The sequence below is a fragment of the Myotis myotis genome, unplaced genomic scaffold (genome assembly GCF_014108235.1).
Source record: "Myotis myotis isolate mMyoMyo1 unplaced genomic scaffold, mMyoMyo1.p scaffold_m19_p_13, whole genome shotgun sequence".
NCBI classification, from domain to species: domain Eukaryota; kingdom Metazoa; phylum Chordata; class Mammalia; order Chiroptera; family Vespertilionidae; genus Myotis; species Myotis myotis.
This window is the reverse complement of record NW_023416317.1, coordinates 52,364,254-52,388,051: the sequence shown is the minus strand read 5'-3', so window position 1 is coordinate 52,388,051 and position 23,798 is coordinate 52,364,254. Positions and strand designations below refer to the sequence as shown.

The following is a 23,798-nucleotide window of genomic DNA, read 5'->3' as shown; positions in this document are numbered from 1 at the left end:
GACTTTTTCCCCCATTCTCTCTCTCTCTCTTTTTTAATTGGTGCTTTAGCAATAAAGGTAGTTTTCATTTAGTAGTCAAATTTAGTGTTTTCCTTCATGACTTTTGAGTTTTATGTCATGTTTAAAAGCCTTCCCACCTTCTCATTCTAGGATTATATTCACCCATCTTTTCTTTTTCTTCTATTTCTTTTCAGGTGTGTGTGTTTTTGTTTTGACATTAGGTATTTGTTTTATTCAGGATTATTATAAGGAGTTAGGTTGATATCTGTGTGTTGATATATTTGTAAAAGATTTCAATATCAAGTACTATTGAGGTTTTATTTCATTGGTTCTGTTTATCCTTTGCCATGTAATTATTTGATAAGTAGGAGCAGCACCTGCATATTTATAAAAATACCATTCCTTTGAATACAGTGGGTTATATTTTTTCTTGGCACCATAATCTTTAAATAATTGGGAGTTTGGGTCCTAGGAGATAATAGCAAAGAATACCCTATGGCAGTGATGGCGAACCTATGACACACGTGTCAGAGGTGACACGCGAACTCATTTTTTGGTTGATTTTTCTTTGTTAAATGACATTTAAATATATAAAATAAATATCAAAAATATACATCTTTGTTTTACTATGGTTGCAAAGATCAAAAAGTTTCTATATGTGACAGAGCACCAGAGTTAAGTTAGGGTTTTTCAAAATGCTGACACGCCGAGCTCAAAAGGTTCGCCATCACTGCCCTATGGAATATCATCTCTTTGACTTAATTTGATGTCATCCTAATGAAACCAAACAACAGGGGATGGAATGACAGTGATCTCTCGCCGCAGACATGGGGTGAGTTGTGGTCTCTAGGTAGGCGAGCTGTTCTGGTCTGTTTCCTACGGTTTACACAGAGAGCTGTGCTTTTCCATTGTGTCACCCTCCAGAGAAAGCTGCATTTTTAGGACTGTGTTTTCCCTGTGAAAAGGCACCTTTTCTCAACTGGTTCATCAGAGAGAAACAGTCAAACTTAAGGCATGTCGTTTCTTTTGGGGCGATGGACACTCCATTTAAAGCTGAGGTCTTGCCCTGTGAGTGTCAGCCGGTTTGATTCCAGTCAGGTCACATGCCTGGGTTGCGGGCTTGATCCTCAGTAGGGAGCCTGCAGGAGGCAGCGGATCAATGATTCTGTCTCCCTCTCCCTTCCTCTCTCTGAAATCAATTTAAAACCCCCCACAAACCTCCATATTTAAAAAGCTGAGCTGTTGATAGCTAACAGATAACTTGCCACGCCTATACCCGCATTATTTTCTCTCTCCTTCAAGGTCATACTGATTGCATTTTATTTTGTCAATGCTGCTCTTTAATATCTCAGCCTCGCAAAATCTATGCCAGATTTTTAAACTGGAAAAGCTGTTAAAGGCAGCGGAGACCTCACGTCTTCCCAGCCATTGTCCTTGGTTGTAGTGAGTGTTGCATTTCGCTCCTGGCGGCAGGGGTTAGGCTTAGCAACTCCTCATAACACGGAGCTGTGCGTTTACAGGTTACAGCGACAAAAAGAGAGATGCTTGCGCCTTTAACAAGTGAACACAAACAGTGTCATCCGATTATTAGTTTGACATTTCATGGGAAGCTGCTTGGCGAGACACTGTGATGTTCCCATGACTCCGTGGGGTCATCTCTGAACACCTGTTCATTTAATGGTGTTTGAGTGGGCTTCATCGGTTATCAGGTGAATGACCGTGGGCACGTGGGTAAGTCTCCGTTTGTACGTCCAGGAAAGGAAAAGGTCGAACACCGCGCAGGGTTGTTGGGAGAAGTAAGAGAGAATGCGTGGGGAACTCGGCACTGGGCACATTGTAAGCCCCCCACCCGAGTGTTTGCTGTTGTCGCTGTGCTGTATCGTTAGTGATGGTGGTTAGTGATGTGTTACTCAGTAGTTTATCTCTATTACTCAGTAGTACTACGTGTGCGGTGACAAACCCATTATTGGCTGGTCTCAAAATACAACTCCCAGTTGTCTTTAGAAGTGGGATGAGCAGTAGACTTCCTGAGTTCGCTGTGTTTTACTTTTGCCACCTTGAAAAAAGCCCTGCAATTTCGCGTAACCTCAGAAAGCATGCCTGCGCATCATTTTGGAGCAGAAAAAGAGTGTGTGTAGTTAATAGTGTGGATATTTACCCGTAACTGGGATACAGTGAAGTTAGCAGTTTTGGTAACGATGTTTGGCTTTTTTGTTTCGTTTAATGCTTGCAACATTATCCTGTCTACGGCTCCCCGAGGCCCTTTCCATACAGTATGTCCTGTAATCATATTACTGATCTAATAAACATCTATCTCACTGTAATAAACTCACTTTGTGAGCAGCCTCATTAATGTGCTGAGATAGTGCACCCGGGGGTATTCCCAGCATTTCCATTGTGGCTCCGAAATTAGTCGCCCTGATATTAGGCTCTATTGGTGGGGAACGGCCGCGTCAGCTCCCGTGGTCGAGTCTCCCACGTGCCTCACGGGGCACGAAGGTGTACGAGGCCGAGCTCTGGGTAAAGGTGGTTTGGGGGCCATGGCGTCCTACAGAGTAAAACCGTAGACAGACAATCTCCTTTTAATTTTAATTCTGGATCAGTTTCTTTGAATAAATGAACCGTTAATGTGTAAAGCTAAGACAGCCTTATGGAATGTATTCTAAATGTCTAGATAATAAAGCCATAACTATGTTTAACCAATTTTAGACAGACTTTTCTTCTTTCCAGTTGTAAAAATGGCCTAGTTTGGTGAGTTATGAAGTGGTTTTAAAAGTTTAATAGCCTTGCAATTTTAAATATCCATTCTTTTAATGGAAATACCCATTTTCAGGAATAAATGTATTATCTCTTGTTCTTTTTCCTTTGGGGTACATTCTCTACCTCAAGCCTATATCACTCAGATAGGAGCTCTTCAGAAGGGATTATTTTAGCAGAGAGAGGACTTCGTGTATTTTTCCAATAACGCGGATCCAGTAAACAGTAATTTTAAGAACTCTAAGCTATATATAGCTCTGTACTACATTTCTGAATCTTAGAACCAAAGAGTAACATTTCCAAGTTTCCTTTGTTCATTATTTGACAGTCATGAGAAATCCTGACAGTCTGTTACTGGTGCTGTTAAAGGCAGATTGGCCCTTCACGCGTCTCCATGGTCACTGGTTGTAGCAGATCTTGTATTTGACGTGTGTCAGTACATGAGGGTCACTGCAGAGGGTGCCCAGGAAATGTCCCCTTTAAAAATCTTAGGAGTAAGGAAGGCAGATTTATTTCATATATTTGAATTACAAAAGGTGCCATAAGCACATTATAAGAATTCAAAAAATTTGCAGGTGATTAAGGTACAACTAGAGTGTCCCTTCCGTTTACACATGGCACTACTCCAGGGTAACCAGGGTTACTTTTTTTAATTTAATATTTTTATTGATTTCAGAGAGGAAGGGAGAAGGAAAGAGAGATAGAAACATCAATGATGAGAATCATTGATTGGCTGCCTCCTGCACACCCCACACTGGGAATGCAGCCTGAAACCTGGGCATGTGCCCTGACCAGGAATCGAACTGGTGACCTCCTGGTTCATAGGTCGACGCTCAACCACTTAATTCATGCTGGCCCGGCACCTTGGTTACTTTTGATGTGTCCTTGCATTCTCTTCACTCTGCTTACAAGCACCTGCACTTGTACCATTGAGTTTCTTTTTATTGTTCTGGCTTTCATTTCTAAAAATAGAACCATAGTGTAGGTATTTTGTAACTTACTTTTCTTTTTACTTATCTCAATATTATGGATATCTTTCTAAGTCGATACTTATACATTGATCTTACTCTTTTTAACAGCCGCATAGTATCTTATGGTATCGGTGTACTATTGTTTATTTAATTCAAGCATTTCCTGGTGGATGGACATTCAGGTTGTTTCCACTGGTCGGCTATTATAAGCATGACACAGCAGTCATGATTGGTTTTAGCTGCTTCTGCATTTCCTTTTGTTAGATAAGTACTCACAAATGAGATGGTTCCATCACAAGGTGCTTCTAAATTTTAATAAACATTAATTACCATATAACTTCCCAAAAGATTTTTAGCAGTTTACATTCAAGTCAAAGGTAAGTAAATGTATTTGTTTTTCTGTATCTTCACCAGCACTGCATCTTCTGAGCCTAAAATTTTTGGGGTCCATTTGACAGGTAAAGATGAGATAACTCACAGTTTTAACTTGGATTCTATGGCTACAGCATTAGGAAAGGGAAAAGGAAATATAACCACTCAAATGTGAAGTATGTATAATACTAATGCATGAACCTTTGAAATATAGAGGGGATACTTTTATAGAAAATTATAAATGACCAAAAAATATCAAACTTCAGAAGTTAAAATTTAACCATCCAGTGATGTAAGCCGCTCAACCACTTTATTCAAGAAAGGATACAGGTCTAATTTGTTTTAACCATAAGCACGTAGAAAAGAGAGATATGCTGATCCAACAAAGAAATCTTATAAGTATGTATATCCTGTAGAAATTCAATGCTGTCAATACAAGCATCATCACCAAAGCAAACATTGCTAGTAAGAGACCCAATCAGAATGGTTTTTGTTTTGAAAGTTAAACATTGATCACCCAGGACACGGGCACCCTCTCTGCCTTCAAAGGTGTCTCACAGGACTGCCTTATTAGAAATGACATTTTCAAGGATGATTTTAGGACACGAAATGGAACCTGCTTTTCTGCAGCTGAGGGGGAAAAGGAACACTTTCCTCTTTTATTCTGCTAAGATTTCTTTCACAACCAGTGAGAAGGGCTGCCAGCTTGCATGGCAAATACAAGAATTCCATTAGTTGCTATCAAAAGAACAAAAACACCTTGTAATATAAAAAACGATACCAGACACCTGGATTTTCATAATGTGTTGTTTCGCATCTCCAAGATCTGTCATTGCAATAGTGCAGGACTAAGTGGTTTTCCATATGAGTTCCAAATTTTCAAAGACTAGACAACTCCTATGCTATTTAAATAATTCAGAGTGTAGAGGAAGATGGAAAGCTTCCTGGCTCATTGTCATAAAGCTGTAGTAAGTCTAAAGCCATAGCCTATTTTAAAATAATACAGAACAATGGAAAATCACGTTTACTTATGAATATAGGTAAGAACATTTAAAAAAAAGGTAAATCAAATCTAGTAATGTATTAAAAGGACCAATATGACCAAATAGGGTTTGATCCATGAATTCAAGAATAGTTCAAGCATTGTAAAAGTATAATTTAATAATTTTAAGAAATTGAAGGAGGATAAAAACATGGTCAATGCTAAAAACAGTTCAACTGGCCACTCTTAATTTTTTAAAACTTTATTTAAGATAGAGTGAATCTTCCCAAAATGTTGAAAGTTATTTCCTAGAAATTAATAAACACTGAAAGCATTTTCATTAAAATTGAGAAAAGAGGAGTCCCTTCTGCCACCACTAATAGTCAACAGCGATGGGTGGTGGTAGATTACAGAGAAGAAAAATAAATATTAAGACTAAAACTGATTATTACTCGCAGTTGCGAGAATTTTCATACCTTGATAAGAGATTAAAATAAAAAACTTGTTGAAACTAAAAAGCAAACTTCAGTAATTCATGGCATATAATACACAGAAACCAATAGCTTTTTTTTTTTTTTTTAATATACTGGTATTAGTCTGATAGAAATAGAAATGGGGGAAATCCTTTTATAGATGTGACTAAAACCATCTCATAAAAAAGGGACAAACATAAATATAACAGGAAAATGCAAATCATGAGGCTAACTGTAGAACATTTTGAAAGACATAAAGTATGACCTAAATGGATGGAGAGACGTGCCAAAGAGAGGAAGCGGGGCGGGGGGAGAGATAGAAACATCAATGATAAGAGAGAAGCATTGATCCACTGCCTCCTACGCGCCCACTATTGGGGATCGAGCCCACAACATGGGCATGTGCCCTGTCTGGAATCCAACAGTGACCTCCTGGTTTATAAGTCGATGCTCAACCACTGAACCATGCCTATTGGGCTAAAAGTAATTTTTATCGTAATTCCATTTACACTCTTTTAGTTCATTAAAACGATCCTCACACTGTGGAATAGCGTGAGGTTTGCCAAAAGAATCCTGGCAGGAAGGCCTCTTTTCATTGCTCTTTATCGCACACTCAGTCCTGCCTCCCAAAATGCCTTTAAAGCAGCGGTTCTCAACCTGTGGGTCGCGACCCCTTTGGGGGTCGAACGACCCTTTCACAGGGGTCGCCTAAATACATCTTGCATATCAGATATTTATATTACGATTCATAACAGTAGCAACATTACAGCTATGAAGTAGCAACGAAAATAATTTTATGGTTGGGGGTCACCACAACATGAGGAACTGTATTACAGGGTCGTGGCATTAGGAAGGTTGAGAATTCCTGCTTTAAAGGAAAAGTACGGAACTCAAAAAGGAATCAACTTATGACAATGAAGAGGAAGGGGAAGGAGTCGTTAATACATTGAAGGTTCAGCATATCTCTGGCTGGCAGAAGGAGGCCCAGAGAGGATCCCACAGGATAGAGGAAGCCCCGCCCCAAACGCCCTGCAGGGGTGCGAGGGTGGCATGGTGTCGGCCTCCCAGCTCTGAGCCCCATAGCACCTCTGGCCTTGGGGAGGAAATGAAAATAGGGCCATTCTCAGACGTCTGTATATGATCAGCTCTGCCATCGGCCCTCCTTATGCTCTTCGCCAGTTTCCACATGCAGAAGACCCAGTAGCCTAGAATGTGCCCCAAAATTATGCCAGGACTTTTCCCTGAAGAAGCTGATGCTGAGCAGGAACTACCCCCCAGAGTGAAGCATTCCTGAATTGTCTGAGGAGGGGAGGTGGTGGAAGGGAGGAGAGGCTGCCCCCTGGGGAAGCTTTCCAAAGCCCGCACCCCCAGCCTGGGGCTGGGCTGCCACCAGTCACTCCTTCAGCTTCTTGCTTCCCGTGATGTCCGTGCCTGGAGGATTTCCAAACGTGTGTCTTTAGCCGTGACCTGTCCCCTAAGCTCCATGCGCATGGGTCTGCCCACTGACTATAATGTCGCCATAAGAACATCTAAGCCATGGTGGTCCCAGCGGTGAATGATGGCCCAACGTACATTTCTGGAGACTCTGTCGTCTTGCCCTCCCCTGGCCTTACTGGTCCTGCAGGCATAGGGCCCCACTGCTCGGCAGGGTCTGCGGGCCACAGTTCGGTGCTTGGACTGTCTTCTCAAGATGGCGAGGAGCCACTGGAGGTTCTGAGCAGGAGGGTGACGGGATCTGATCAAAGTGTTTAAAAATAACGGCTGGGGCTCCTGTGTGGAAGATGGCTGGTGAGGGGCACAAGCATCGTGGGACTTGGGTTATTTCTTGGATGACTTTCTCCAGCATCCTTCTCCCAGCCAGTGGCAGCAGCCTCCGCCTGCACATCCAAGGTGGAAAGTCAGGAAGAGCAGCAAGTGACACGTGATCAGGCCAAAGCTTCTGCACGGAACCCCGCACCTTGGCAGCCACAGTCAGCGCTGGCGTAGCTTCACCCCCTCCGGTTCCTGCAACTGCGCTGCTCTGAGAGAATTGGTTAAGCCCCCTCTGCATCGACTGGTGACGATTCTGAAGTGAATGTTGCCCCGTTCTCTAGTGCCTGGCCAGGAAAGTGGGAAGTTCGTGAGCAAAGTCAGGACAGTGCCAGAAGCCCAGAGGTCAAGGCTGAGTATGACCTACCAGTGTCTTTCAACTTGTTTTTGGAATTTTTTAAAAAAACTCTCAATGATTTATAGACTAATAACGAAATCAGTGATGGCAGTGGCCGGTTTTCTTCCCTCTAAATTTCTACGTTTAGTAACAGTGAGCCTGGGGTCAGTGAAACGAGAGCATCCTTTCAAGGCAAAGCGGGCAGCGTCAGGGCCGCGGGCAGCGGTGTTTTCCTTGGGTGATGTCATCTGGAATTGCTGCCATTCATCAGCGTAATGATAGTTTCTGCTGCCTCTTCAGCTGATTGGGGCGAGAGCGATTGCTGTATTAAAATGCAGGGGAGTAAGGATGGATGGCTGCTGTGAATTCTCCTTAAAGATGTCCCAGCAACACAGAGGGGCTGTTTCCTCAGGTGCTTTTAGATAGCAAAAAGGGGTGAGAAATATTGTTATTATTAAGTGGTTATTTTTTTTCTTGGTTAATATATTCTCTGACATTAAATATTCCTATATAATTTTTGACAAAACACTGCACCAGGCAATGTTTTAAAAATGGAATGTAAAAGGAGAAAGATTTTGAAATGCATTGTACTGTGTAGATTGCATTTCAAAATCTTTCTCCTTTTACATAAAGGGAACTAAGCAGTACAAATGTGATTTGAAATTGTTTTAATACAGTTTTAAACTTCAAAATGTTTACTTTGAGATATTTCCAAGTTTTATGTGTATACATGTGTGTGTCTATGATCTCATCTCTCCCACAAAACATTGGATTTAGCTAATAACAATGTTTACAATAAAGTTAGGGTTGACAGATAAAATATAAGATGCCAAATGGACATACTTACACTAAAAAAAGATTCATTGTTTACCTGAAATTCAAACTTAATTGGGTGTTCCTTTATTTCTTCAAGTCTGGAGATCCTTTATAAAGTAGAAAACATGAGTAAATCAATGAAGGTAGGATAGGGTGAGTTTTCAGTACAAATATGAAATCTAATATAATTGCAAAAGTTGAGCCATGGCCTCGGCCTTGAGTCCTGGTTGCTGGACAGAAATGGACATATAATCACTTACAAGATGTGCATCATCCAGAAAGGGGTGTATAGAGGGGAGACATTTACTTGGGGCAAGAAGCATGGTCTAGTTTGGGGGTCCGATGCAACACTCTTTCATAGTCTCCATTAAAGGGACCCTTTCTGGTGGGGGTGGGGGTGTAATATCCACCTTGTAATATCCACATTTAATGAACTAGACAGTCTTTCAAAGAGAAGTAGTTTTTTTAAAATTTAGATGAAGTCCATTTTCCATTTTGTACATTGTACTTTCTCGGTTCTAGCTAAGAAATGATTCCCTCGCTCAAGGTCAAAAAGATTCTGCCTATGATTTTTCTGAGAAGTTTTAGATTTTATATTTAGTTCTAGCACCCAATTTTTTAAAAAGAACCTTTGAGTACATGCAAAAGCAATGCTTTCTCTCCTACCTGTTTAGTTGATAATGATTTGGACACAGACAAGTTCAAAGTGTCCCATGATATCTTCTAGGAAGTGAATTTTTCTAAGCTAGTTAATAGTAAGCAACACTCTAAGGGGCATGCCTCAGAAGATTTCATTCAGTTTTCACAGCCATAGACTCACACACACACACACACACACACACACACAGCCCTGTATGAACATGTGCATTAAATATATGTATGTAAAACCTGTGCTGGCCCCTGCTTGCTCCGGGCTTTCTTTGCTGTGGAGCACAGGAAGTACTGCAGGGCTTCCTTTGGATTTTGTGATGTGAGCTTTCTTTGAGTTACTGTGTGCATTTTGAAGACGACCCATTCACAAAACCCCACACCATTCAGTTACTCCAATATTGTGCTCAGACTGTTTTCCCCGCGAAGGCAAATTTTGCTGTGGTTCTTGAGGGACACCAACACCCTCTTTGACAGAGCCTAAGCAGTCCTGTGTGTTCCTTTTCAGCTTCCTGCTGAGGATCCTGAAATTTTTGAAGTTGCATCCAAGTGTCTGTCTATCCTGGTTCAGCTCTATGGGGGAGAAAACCCGGACAGCCTGTCCCCTGAGAACGCAGAGAGCTTTGCCGACGCACTGACAGCCAAGGAGGACCCCAAGGAGCAGAAGCTGCTGCTGCGGGTTCTCAGGAGGATGGTGAGTCGCCGGGGAGCTGGGCAGGGCGGCGGCTTCCGCGGCGGCCGGTGGGCAGGGAGCAGGTGTCATCTTGGACCTCGTCCCAGCCGCCTCTCCCCATAGTCACCTGTTGTTAGCCTGTGTCCGATTCTGCCTGTCAGCATAGCTTTTCTGAACTGGAGAGTTAGAGAGCGTTGCGCCCCCTCGCCTCTTCGTAAGTGTGCATTTCCTGACAAAACAGGCATTTTCTCACCCACTGTCATCGAAAGCGGGAAATTTAACCTGACGCCCTTGTTTTACCCCCCTGCCCTCCATATCCCGATTCTGTCAGCGGTGCCAGTGCCCTCTGCAGCCTTTTATTCTGAGTGGGACCCAGCTGGGAGTGCGTACTTTGGTAGACACGTGTCCTTAATCTGGAGAGTCCTGCCACCTTTCTTCGTCTTCATCACACTTTGGGAGCCTGCAGGTTGGGTATTTTGCGGAATCACCATCAGTTTGTGTCTGTCTGACGTCCGTTCGATTCAGGAAAACTCCTGAACGGGTATTGTCTTTCTCAGTCCAGCACCTCGAGGGGCTCATGGTGTCTGTCTGCCCCTGGCGGGTGATGGTCATTTTGAGCACCGCATTCAATCAGTGTACACTTATTATTTTTAAATTCCTGGTAGTTGCACAGTGGAGATTTCCTAACTCTCAGTCCTCTGTGCGGGAAGACTTTCCCTGCTGTCCCTTGTCTGTGCTCTGGGAGCTGATGCTGAAGGTACTTTTGAAGACGGACTGATTTTCTTTTCATAACAAATCTGACTCTGCTGGTTCTGAAGGCTGTTCTTTGCAGTGGCTTCTGTTGAAGTGTAGGAAGGGCTGAGGGTCCTGCTGGTCTGGCTCATGTTCTGGTTGGTCGGTCTGTTCGCTTCTAGACACAGGCATCTGAGGAGGCCTTTGGCCAGCGCAGCTATGGATGAGCCAGGGGGTTGCACTCAGGGTAACTTTGGTGCCAATTTGATAAATAGATGGCGGTGCCTGGCCCAGCTCAGTCTACCTGGCGGATTATGGTGACAGCCTGGAAGTGGGACACAGAGTTTATCCCCCCACCTCGCTGCTACTTTATGCTTTTGTACAGACGGGTCCCCCACCCCCACAAGACTTGCCGTCTCAGCGAGCCATTCCCTGAGAAACAGAGTGATGACGGGAGACAGGAGATTGCACACCAGCCTGGCCCGGGGGACACTGAGTCACATGGGCAGGCAGGGGCTCCCTTTCCGTTTTCTTTGTCTCTCTCATGATTTGCAGCGGTTCTCAACCTGTGGGTCGCGACCCCTTTGGCGGTTGAACGACCCTTTCATAGGCGTCGCCTAAGACCATCCTGCATATCAGATATTTACATTGCGATTCATAACAGTAGCAACATTACAGTTATGAAGTAGCAACGAAAATAATTTTATGGTTGGGCCACAACATGAGGAACTGTATTTAAAGGGCCAAAAGGTTGAGAACCACTGATTTATTTTTTTTTAATTTTTTTAATTGTTTTATTGCTTAAAGTATTACAGAGGGTTTTACATATGTGTCCTTTTTTTTTCCCCCCGCCCTTGACAATCCCCTGGCCTCCCCTACCCCCCAGTGTCTTATGTCCATTGGTTATGCTTATATGCATGCATACAAGTCCTTCGGTTGATCTCTTACCCCCTCCCTCCTGCCCCGCAACCCTCCCCGCCTTCCCGCTGCAGTTTGACAATCTGTTTGAGGCTGCTCTGCCTCTGTATCTATTATTGTTCATAAGTTTATAATGGTCTTTATTATCCATGAATGAGTGAGATCATGTGGTATTTTTCCTTCATTGACTGGCTTATTTCACTTAGCATAATGCTCTCCAGTTCCATCCATGCTGTTGCAAATGGCAAGAGAGAACCACTGATTTAAGGTGAAAGTCTCAGTCTGGCACTCCTGTGCCGTTAACACCTCTGGGCTTCTTCAGAAACTCCTTTGTCCCACAGGGTAGACCTCTCAGGAACTCGGCTTTTACAGTTAGAAATATTTAAAATTGGAATTTTATTCAAATAAACAAAGCCAAGTCACCGTGAAGACACGTACTAGGGAATGTAATCACACGAGTGATGTCTGGATCTGGCAAAATTGTGATTTTGGTAGAGAATGATCAGTGCTTGGGAAATATTGATCTAAATCGGATGTGATTAATTTCATAGAGATCCACTGCCTCTCCTTTGAAACGTTCAGAACCAGGTTTGTTAGGAAACGCATAATTTTCCCATCGCTTTGGCATGGCGCTTGTACTGCAAGTGAGACGGCGCCCATTCAGGTAGAACGATGGGGCAGTGACGCTGTCTACAGGGGGATGTTTCTGCAGCCAGATGTGTGCGTGTGCCAGCGAGTGGGTAAACGCAGACTCTGTGCGGGCCGGTGCGGGCTCGGGTCAGGTTTTGCCACCAAATACGTTCTTGGTCCAAACTTAGGGAACAAGTTTGGGTTTCAGAGCTCTTCAGAGTTGCAGAGAGGCGATTGTGGGCCTGTCTTGGAAACAGATTACACCATTTTCTGAAATACTGGTCGCATTAATCATGCCGCAAGCCAGTTAGACCCCAGGTGGGTCAGAGTAACCAGCCGCCGCCGCGTTTTAGTTTATTTTACTGCCTGAAATGATCTCCTCAGAGTTTCTGACCTGCTGCGTAAAGGACCAGGTAGATGGTGTTTGTGGAAGAAAAATTGAATGTAAGTGACTTTTTACCCATTTACGGGAAAACAACTTACCTCTTTTTTAAAATTATGGTAAAATTCATATAAGATTGACCAATTTTACCGTTTTTAATTGTACAGTCAGGAGCATTAAGTGCAGTCACATGGCTGTGCAACCATCACCACCATCCATCTCTAGAGCCCCTTCCCCCCAAATGCAACCCCGCCCTTTCACAATGACTGTCCCTCTCCCCAGCCCCCCCCCCCCCCCCCAGCATCCAGTAACTACCATTCTTGAAATACCTGTTTCAAGCCCCAGTTTTGTGCTTTTCTTTCTAAAACTGCAATGCTCACCAACAGATGAAAGACTGAGGAAGTTTACTCTGTGCTAATGGTGCTGCCCCGGGGTGCTCTTCCTCACTTAGTCTGTATTTAGAACATCCACCCAGTTTAATTATCCATTGTCATTGCCAGGAAGCCAGGCGATTCTATAATTATACTCTGTGCTGTAGCTTTAAAACGGTGATGGAAATCACCCTGCAAGGTGCTCCCCAGCTTGCCTCTCTCTTGAACTCCCTATCGATGGGAGTTTTCCCAGAGTGATGATTGCAGATTGGCTGCTTGTCTTTTAATTAAAGCTGCCTTACCCCTGCACTCACGGTATCGGTATCGACTGCGCAGAAACCACCACAGCCTTGTTCTGCAGAACTGGCTTCAGCGCGTACCCCTGGCTACTGTGAAGGCAGAGGTGATGGTAACTGATGTCCTGGCTCCCCCTGCCCGCCCAGCTACCCTTCAGCAGGGGTGCGATCTGGGTGAATAGCATGAAAGATTCTTACCAGCATCCAGCCCTTGGAGACGCTTTTCCTGGTGGCTTTCAGCAAGTCTTACTGTGCTCACATCCCTTTCCTTTTAGAATCTAAAATTTAGATCCTCATGTAGGTCCCCTGGTCCTTTTCATTCCACCGGGAGAACGGAGATGTTCCGTTGCTGGATTTCTTCATGTAAAGAAAAACCTTTAGCCCGGCCAGTGTGGCTCAGTGGTTGAGCATCCACCTATGAATCTGGAGGTCACAGTTTGATTCCCCGTCAGGGCAGATGCCCAGGTTGCTGGCTTGATCCCCAGAAGAGACCATGCAGGAGACAGCCGATCAATGTTTCCCTCTCTTATCATTGATGTTTCTATCTCTCTCTCTTCCTCCCCCTTTCTCTCTGAAATAAAATTATATTTTACAAAAAGAAAAGAAAAGCCTTTAGAGGCCAAATGGGGTAAGTAGGAGTTCTGCAGCCATTCAGCGTTAGAAACAGAACGAGTCTGGACTCAGAATCCGAAGGGACTGTTTCTAGTAGAGAGGTAAAGAAGCATTCCCTGAGGTATAGAACACTTAGGTAAGACGATGCCTCTTTCTCTCCAGCTCATTTTCCTGGTGTTTTAAGTCCTTCTGTTCTTGATTATGTTCTTAAAGGACAACAAAGGGGGCGGGGCAGGAGATTGGTGTGAAACCAGTGGCCTAAAAAAGAAACCCTGTGTACCCAAATGAGTGAAAAGTGAACATGATCAATTCTCGGGGAACCGGCCCCGATTCAGGTGCTCCTGCCTCGGAGAGAACGCTCTGACGAGTCCCTGTCCCGGGATCGTTCTCTGACTCACGCGCCCCGTTTGTTACCCTGGGGAAGCTGTCTGTGCCAGCGATGCCATAGTCACAAGCTCCCTGGGAACTCGGAATGGTTTCGTTGTATCTGCCTGTAGTTCCTACTTCACTCCCTGAGGAAACATTTCTGTGGTTTTGAGCAATGGAATCGGGAAGCACACGGCCAGGGGGATGGAGCCGGCCCTCAGGACTGAGGCTTGTGTGTGGCCGGGAGGGAAACACAGTCCCCAAGGGGCTGAGGAAGCGTGTGCAGCGTTGCCCCAAGTTGGCATAGGATGCGCAGGTGGCAGAGAAAGCTTCCTTAGCGACCACTGTGAAGGGGTCTCCCCATTTCCTCCCCGCCCCCCGCGGAAGCTCCCGGTGAACAGGCCGGCACCCCCCTCCTCGCTCAGTCCTTGTGGGTGGCCCCCAGGAAGCATCGTTTTCCTTCTGTTTTGACTCCTTTTCTCAAGAGATTCAACCCCCCCCCCCGCCCCTTCCTGAAATTCTTCTGTCAAATAAAATCCGTTCCCTGTCTTCTCTAACGAGCCTCTAGTTCATGTTCCCACTGCCATTGATGACACTGTACCCACTTTTTATTATGAAAAGTTTCAAAAACACAGGTTGAAAGAGTAGTTTGAACACCTGAGTAATCAAGAATAATCAGAATTGTTATCATTTTACCATATTTTTTCAAGTGTCCATATAGTTTATTCACACAAGGTGTTGTCGCCGCGATATTTTTATTTCTATTTGTGTGTTGTTTTTTTTTAATTTTTAGATGGTTTAATTTTATTTTTTATTGAATTTATTGGGGTGATAAAATTGCTTAGGTTTTGGGTATCTGTGTGTTTTAAGAATCATGTGGAAGTAAAGGCATTGTGACATTTGGCCCCTAACTAAGATAACATCACACCCAAGGGACTTAGTAAAAATGTCATGTCACTAATATCTAGCTCATATTAAATTTCCCTAATTGTCAAAAAATGACTTTATAGCTTTTTTAAAGCCAAATTCCAGTCTGAATTGAACTGTTGTTGTCTTAGTTCCTGGCCTTCTCTCCTATGAGAGCCCGAGGCAGATGTCTGGTGGTGAACATTTTGGAATAGTGCGGGCTCTGAGTAGAGGCGTGGGGTGACCCGGTTGCTGCGTTCGGAATAGTCGTTGAAGTGGGTGAGGGATAAGAGAGATGCAGGGGGTCCCTGCGATCTGGGAGAGGCCTGGCCGTGGCTTGGAGCGATCATGTTTTGGATCTTGAAAGTAGACCCAGTAGAATTTACCAGCAGACGGGATCTGGACTGTGAGACAGAGAACAGCCACAGACAGTTCCGATCCATCTAGGCCAAAACTCGGGAGGAGCTGGTGTGGAGGGAGACGGGAAGGAGGAGCTCTGCTTTGGACATGGGATGTTTGAGATGCAGTCAGACATCCTAGTTGGCCGTTGCATCTACAGTTCTGGAATTCCAAGTATGAGAGGTCTGGACGGGAGAGAGGAACGGTGGGAAGTGGTGATCAGTGTGTGGGAAGCTTGAATTGGGTTCTGGAGGGCAGCCGGGTAATGGTAATGGCCCCAGCAATGAGTGTCTGTGTGTGGTGGTCACTGGAGGGAAAACCAAAGAACGGTGGTGCTGGAAGGACCCTCTCGGTGGACGGGGATATTGCCAGGTGGTGCTGAGACAAGGAGCGAGAGCTGGGAACCAGGGATCCACAGATAGCTGCAGCGGGGAGAGCACCAGGGTGTGCTCTTGGTACGAGAAGCCAGGTCTCTTCGCCATCTTAGGGAGCTGAGCCCAACATCTAGATCAGCACCCTGGGGAGACACACGGGAGGGGGCGGGGGGGGGGTGTTGTGATTGCGACCTGCCGTAACCTTTTCTGTTCCGGGGATTGACTTTTCCCAGCACCATTGCTAAAGGCAATAGTTTGAAAGTGTTCCTCAGAATTATTTCCTGCAGCATCCTTCCTTCCTATTTCAGTTGAAAGCGTACCCCGATCATGACCTTCCTTGCAGCAAATAATGATTGGACCATCATTTCAAATTACCCTGGGCTCCCTTCTCGATTTATACACCGAACGTATTTATCCTTTCTTCAAAGAAGGTCTCAAAGTTCTACACAGCACCATTTTTCCAAGATAATAAATAACTTATTTACTATAAATGGATAGTACTTGCTTTCTATGAAGCACCCTAGAAGCTGTATAGATTTTGCTAATTGGGTGTCCAAAATGTTTGGTTTTAAGCACCACAAAAGTTTTGATGCCTCTTGCTTTTTGTTTTCCTTTTCCATTCCTCCACTATTATGTCAAGAAACGAAGCCTATTTATAAACTCCACTTGGACCTTGTGGTATGGTTATGAGCAGGTTTTAATGAAATTTGAGAGTGTCTCCAGAGATCACAGATACTGGGGCCTTTAACATTGAGTGTTGCTTAGCAACCTGAAAGTCATTACATTTCCAGGCTCTGTAATAACATGATATACTTTTCTTTGCTAGTCCCTGATGAAAATGTAATGGAAATAATCCCTTTCTAAAGGTTGCAGTCTATGAGGGGGCAGCAAAACAGGTCCATCCCCCCCCCCCCCCCCCGCGGCCCCTCACCTCTCATTTCATGGTCTGGGCCTGTTTTAATTCAGTGCACAAGCACTGTTTTCTGAATGTTGCATGTGACCGAATGAAATATTTTCTAAGATGATATTCTTAAAAGAAAGGCCTGCTGCCCTGAAACAATGATTATAGAAACCGTAGAAATTGTTAACATACGTCCGTGTTCCTCCACCATGTTGAGACTAGATTTATTAGTTGACCACCAGTTTATGCAAGAATGTCTGCTTGCTCCTAGTTAATTTATTCTGTCCAGGTATTTGCACTATTAGGTGTTGTAGGCATACACTAAACCATATGCTTTAGAGTAATGGGAGCAGAGCCAGTCTGCACAAGCCAAAAGTTTGATTTATTGACTATTTTTGGAAAGATATTTTTGTAATTTTTCTGAAGCTGTATATTTAAAAATTATAACGTAATAATAATTTGTACATGAATTTCATAGCAACATTGCTCTTAATAGCCAGAAAAGTGGAACCAACCCAAATGTTCAACAACTAATGAATGGAAAAATAAAATGTGGTATATCCATGCAATGAGCTATTATTCAGCCATAGAAAGGAGTGAGATACACATGCTACAGCATGGATGAACCTTGAGAGCATTACATTCAGTAAAAGAAGCCAGCTTGGCAGTGTGGCTCAGTGGTTGAGCGTCGACCCATGAACCGAGAGGTCATCAGTTTGATTCCTGGTCAGGGCACATGCCTGGGTTTCAGGCTCAATCCCCAGTAAGGGGCCTGCAGGAGGCTGCGATCGGATGATGTTTCTCTCTTATTGATGTTTCTATCTCTCTATCCTTCTCCCTCCCCTTCTCTCTCTAAAAATCAATAAAAATCTCTTTTAAAAAGCCAGACACAAAACATACATACTGCACGATTTCATTTCTATGCGCTACTAGATTCCACTGATACGAACTATTAAAATAGACAAATCTATAGAGACAGAGAGAGTAGTGGTTGTCAGGGGCTGGGAGAGAGAGAGGGGAGTGGAGAGTGACGGCTAATGGACTCAGGGTTTAGGGGATGATTAAGATGTTCTAAAACTGGTTGTAGTGAAGGTTACACATCTTTGTGAATATACTAAAATCCACTGAATTGTACCCTTTAAAATGGTATGTGAATTGGTTCTAAAAAAAAAATCACAGTATTAATTCCCCCCCCCCCCCCAGGAATAGACAGTCATCCTTAAACTATTATCCTACACATTACCATAGTTAACATTTTGTTTTATTTCTAGATAGACACATGACATGTATGTATGTATACACACATGCACATAAACACATACACATGTATTGATAATTATTTCTAAATGAATTGAGATTTTAAATCATGATGGTGAAAAGTTCATTTCTTTACCTTGATTGCCTCCCCAGATTCCATCAAAATGATCAAAATAAGTATAAAAATAAGTGACAATCTCACTGAAAACAGGGAGAGGTCTCAGTCCCAGATGACTAGCTTGGGAAATTTCCAAAAGGTGCAGTTAGTTTACGAGACCCCACCGCAGGCACAGAGGCAGGCACACTGAGCGGCTCTGGAAGAATCCGGCTCCGGCACTGGGGGCTCAGAGGAAGGGCCCGGCCCCTCCCTGCTCAGCCAGGCTCTTCCCCGAGGGCCCCACGGTGCGCAGCCACTGAATTCCAGGCTGGCTGCCTGGCCACCCAGAGCCACTGCCCGCCACCAAAGTGGGTGCTCAGCCTTTTGTCCCTGTTTGTCCTCTGAATCTAAGTCTTTATTTCCCCTCCATTTCTCACTGACCCCAGGGGAAAACTGCCCACAGCTCTCAGCAGCACCCCCTCAAGAGGAGAGTCCCCAAGGAAACCAAAGTGAGGTCTTAAACCTTCCCCGGCAGCTCACAGGCTACCGGTGCTCATGCCTATCGGTCTTCATCTGTGATGCTGAGCAGACAGAAATCGCCGGACACCTGAGGAAAGTCTAGTCCAGGAGTGGCCGCTGGTGAACCGGAAACACCAGTGGCCACAGGAAAACAAACATGAGAAACAAGACTTTAAAAAGAATAATTAGTATCTTCACAGAGACTCGAACGATTATTACATTCGTAAACAGGGCATGACTTTCAAATTTAAAACCCAGTAGAGGGATTCGGTAACAGATTCAACTCTGGCAAAACCAAGTGAGTTATTTGTAAAACCAACTTAAAAAGCCCTTCCTGAACACAGGCAGAGAAATGTTAAGAATTGTGGCCATTGGAGCCGGGAAACCCAACAGCCCTTCCTGGGATATGTACGCACCAAGGTCTGGTGAGCCGAATGAAATACCCTGGGCACAGGAAGAGGGAGGGAACGCTTGGCCGCGCTACGCTGACATCCCCCGCGTCCTCCGTAGGACAACAGTGATGTCATGGAGCCATCTGACTGGGATTCCTTCTCTGGACCTCACGGCTCACTGGGGCGGGTGCCTGAATACGTGAATGCTGCTTGCCTTTGCTTTGAGAGCGTCTCTGGCCTTTTTGCAATGGTGCCCTTGTCAGCCCCGTGTGAGAGCCTGTCGTCTCTTCTAGATTAGAATATTTAACCTGTGCAGCCTTTCAGATGTGTACTCAACGGATCCTTTTGCTGAGATAAACAGCCACCCAAGTGGTTCCTGACTGATTCCTTTGCAGCGTGGAGTATTTGATTCAGTCCAGCTTGATCTGTGTCTTTAATCAAGAGAAGCAGTGGTCCTGATTCTATTTTTGAAGGCTTTATTTGATATAGCCTAAGGATGCCGTCTTCCTTTCATTGAGATAGGAGCTTGTTCTATATTCCAGATGAAGGACCTCAGTTAGCTTCGTGGTGCAGAGACGTGGGGGGTTGGGCAGCCTTGGGTTCAAACCTCCCCTCTTTTATCTCTCTATATAAAACCCTAAGTGATCATTTGACCATTTGACCATTCGCTGTGATGCGCACTGACCACCAGGGAGCAGACACTCAACGTAGGAGCTTCCCCTGGTGGTCAGTGCGCCCCCACAAGGGGGAGCGCCGCTCAGCGAGCTTACCGAGTGGCAACAGGCACAGCGGGGCTGGGATGAGTGGGAGCAGCAGGCACAGCGGGCTGGGATGAGTGGGAGCAGCACGGCGCCTGGCCTGGGCTCGGGCTCCTCCCCGCCCTCCTACTGCTTTGCGCACTACTACATCCCTTGGGGGATGTCGGACCACCGGTTTCGGCCTGGCTGGGCTGCGGCGATCAGGCCAAAATTGGCAGCCTGACATCCCCCGAGGGTCCTGGATTGTGAGAGGGCGCAGGCCAGGCTGAGGGACCCCACCAGTGCACAAATCTAATTGGATAAGTAATCTCTCTTCACTGAGTCTCGGTTTCCTAATATAAAAATAGAAATAATATTTCTACCATAAGGTTGTCGTGGGGGTCACGCGACAATGAAAGCAAAGTGCTTAGCATGTGCCTGGAACATACCGTATTTTTCTGTGTCTAAGATGCCCCTCAATTTCAGTCTAATGATTTTAGAAAAAAAAATAGGGTCTTATACACAAAAACATACAGTAACTTCTCAGTGTAACTATTGCTGATCATCATGATCATCAGCCTCCTCCTCTTCCTCACTTTTATTCCTGTGTTATATTCATTTCCTGGCTTCATCAGAAAATTGAGTCATTACATGTTACATATTACTTTCTGCCCACATAATTGTGAAAGCATTAGGACAGGAAATAATGTGCTGGTTATCGAAGGTATTTTGAGTTTGTTTCCTCGAAGGTCAAGCTCATGAGGCCTGTCACAGATTGTCCATTTCTGTTTATTCCCTCCTCCTCCCTCTTGCATGAGGAAGTGTGACTGCTTCCTGTGACGTGGAGAAGCCCTCGCGCATGGCGTGCCCTAGGAAGATAATTAAATTGCCCAGAGCAAACACCGAGGTTATCTGGATCCAGACTCTAGAATGCAGCAGAACTGCTGAAATAGCACCATCGCAGGGGTGGTTTGATGGTGTGACAGAGTGAGCAAGACCTCTGGCCCCCTGCTGCTCAAAATGTGGTCCCAGACCCGCTGCGGCGTCCTTGCCTGGTAGCTTATTGGCAGTGCGGAGTCTCCGGCCCCGTCCTGCGCCTGCTGCATGGACTTGGTGTTTGGACGTGGTCCCCAGGTGCACATCCGAGAAGCTCGAGAGCAGGGGTGGGGAACCTTTTCCTGCCAGGGGCCATTTGGATATTTACAACATCATCCTCGGGCCGCACAGGATTATCGGCTTAAAGATGAGCTGCTCTATTTGGTCAGATACTTAATAACTCGCCCCTCAGGCCTTGGCAGGGCAAGACCAAATGATTTCATGGGTCTCATTTGGCCCGAGGGCCGGACGTTCCCCACCCCTGCTCCAGAGGCTGCTTCTGACAACCCAGAACGCATAGTTACTGAAGCCGCAAATGATCTGGGTTCCAGACACTTCCTTTCCTGAGTCCCGCCTGTCTTTAGTCAGTTGCGAAGGCTTTCAGTTACGTTCGCTGGGAAGAGGACTGGAGTCTAGTTTGTGTTGTCAATTTATTTCTGCAAGTCCGGTAACATCCACTGTTGAAAATCTTTTTATTTCTTCAGTGTTCTTGTATTTGAAAATGGTAATGACATTCAAAATCGACATGTGTGTGTATGGTTTCTGTCTCTGAGGGCGAGCTTACCCAGTAAAGAATTCACATGAGACTTCAAGCGGCACTGGAAGAGAAGCCTCAGACAGAGGATATTGATTAGGTAGACCCGTGAACCGGCTGGCAGAAAGCACCGCGCTTTCCTATCTGTTACACTGTAACAGTTACAGCGGTGATATCCACCTACCAGTGCATTAATAATGCAGGGGCATGGGCAGAGGGCCTGCTGGGGTCAGGGGAGGGCAGGCGGGCCAGCACCGCTGCTGATGGATGAGTCCAGGCGCAGAGGCCGGGAGTGGGGCTGAGGAGTATTGAGTGAGCCGTTTAGACAGTCGGTACCAGGCACTGGATTCAGAGAGGACCCACGGACATAGGCTCAGACCTGGACTCTGCCCTTTACCTGCTGTGTATCCTTGGACCAGTCGCTTATACCTCGGAGCTGAGCGCTAATTTACCTGGTTAGGGCCCTTGTCTGAAGATGACAGGAGATGGTTATCGAAGGGTTTACCGTAGCGCCATGTGGGGTTTATCAGCACAGAGAAAGTCACCAAGACCCGGGGGCAGGGATGCACACCGTTACATACATACCTCGGAAATGGCAGGCAGCTTCCTCAGCCTCCAGGACCCAGCATGTGTCCCCACCAGACTCTAGCTTTCGTCCTCTTATTTCCTCGGTGGAGGCCGTTTCTGTTTGCGGATGCACATCCTTCCTGTCACTGACACTCTGCACCGGGAACGCACCTGCATAAAGCACGGGTCTTTACTGCTTCCTCTGCGAGAATCCGGAGCTCTGGAGTCAGCTTTATGGAGCCACAGTCAGGTGTGGGGGAGCCTCCCGGGGCCCGCGGTCTCCCAGCACAGGGCAGGCCTCTTGTCGCTTCCCCAGACCAGGGAGGGGCCTCGCTGTGCTCCTTCGGGATTGCTGGGAGCAGCCGGCAGAGCTGCTCATGCCTTATGCATGACGCTCGCTGACCCCATCTGGCCTCCCTCAAGGTCTCGACCCTTTCGTGGCCCTGCCTGCTGCCAGCACGTAATCCCTAGCCCCTGGGGAACAGAGGCCTGTTGCCAATTACTGGGGGCATCTCTGTGTGCCCCCCAAGGAGCTCCTGGTGCCTTGTTAGGCTTAATTGCATGGCCACGGAGAGCCCAGCCTCTGGAAGCAAGCTCCTCCGTGGCCCCAGGGCACGCAGGCTGGAGGGTGGCCAGGTCAACGGCAGCTTCAGTGTCTCAAGTCGCAGCTTCAGTGTCTCAAGTCGGACCTCGCAGGCAAGGAGGCTCCTGCAGGAGGGGACCTTGGAGCAGAGCCCAGAGGCAGCAAGGGACCAAGTCCTCCCACACTCCTCCTCTCGCCCCACCCTCCTGTGCCCACAAATTCTCTTGACTCTGCTTTACACACAGACCAAGAAGGGATCCTCTTTGATCACCTCCAACCCCCGCCCCATCCAGCGCCTCCCAGGTGAATCGTTATAACTTCCTGCTTCCTGCATGGCTCCCAGCCTCCAGCCAGGGCCTGCTCTCAGCACAGCGGCCGGCCGGCGATCCTTCCAGCAGCTCAGGGAGATGAGTTCTCCTCTCGGGGGAGGATCCGGTCTGGTCCTGATCTACGTGGCTCCTGGGATCTGACCTCTCTCCTGCCTCCCCCCCCCCGCCCCCCGCCAATCTAGACGCACAGGCTGGTCCTCAGACACCCAACGCGCTGTACCTCCAGGCCTGTGTATGTGCAGTGCCCTCTTCTGGAAGGTTCTTCCCAAGCCCACATGGCTTTCTCCAGGTCTTTGCTCAGGTGTCACCCTGTCCAGCTTCAATGACGGGCGCCCCCGTCCCTGTCTCCTCTGCCTCCTGGCCCGCTCTCTTTCCCCGCTGCACTCGGGATTTTCTGGCGTTTTGCCTATTTGCTTATTTTCTATTGTTTATCCTCCCCACTTGGACATAAGTGCTACAGGGACAAGAAGTTTGTTCTTAGCATCACTACATCCCTGGCACCTTGAACTGCGCTGGGCATATCCTTTGTTTAAATAAATGAATGGTTTTTGTAAACTGCGCCTGCTCGTCTCTGGACAGACTCAAGCCGTAAGCTGCCCTGCGGAGCCCACTCTCCCGTGGTGTTTGCTGGGGGCGGTGCAAGAGGCAGCGAGGCGTCATGGTGAGCAGCTCGGCTCTGGAGCCAGAATAGCTCCACCTGCAGGCCCCGCGACCTTGGGTGTCCTGACCTGCCTGTGCCCCACGGTCCTCGCTGGTAACGGGGGATGCTGAGAGTGCTCGCCCCTCGCGCCGAGCCCTTGTGAGGATCAGACGAGTTACTTCTGCAGAAGCAGTTAGAACAGTGCTCACCGCTGCCTTGCTGGTGCGGAGTTTTAAGTCTGGTTCGTCTGCGGCTAACAAGTTGTAAGGACACACAGTGTCTGGCACTATGATCTGGAACACCACACCCTCAGACCTGGAGG

At 46.2% G+C, this 23,798-nt stretch overlaps 1 protein-coding gene across 3 annotated transcripts in view; it reads left to right on the top strand.

Annotated features, from left to right (window-relative positions):
* Positions 1–23,798, top strand: part of ULK4 (unc-51 like kinase 4) — a 251,976-nt gene that overhangs the window by 177,803 nt on the left and 50,375 nt on the right. For all 3 annotated transcript variants that reach the window (XM_036333255.1, XM_036333256.1, XM_036333257.1), the window contains one exon: positions 9,674–9,859. In XM_036333255.1, the coding sequence (XP_036189148.1) occupies positions 9,674–9,859 (186 nt within the window). The remainder of the gene's footprint in view (positions 1–9,673; positions 9,860–23,798) is intronic.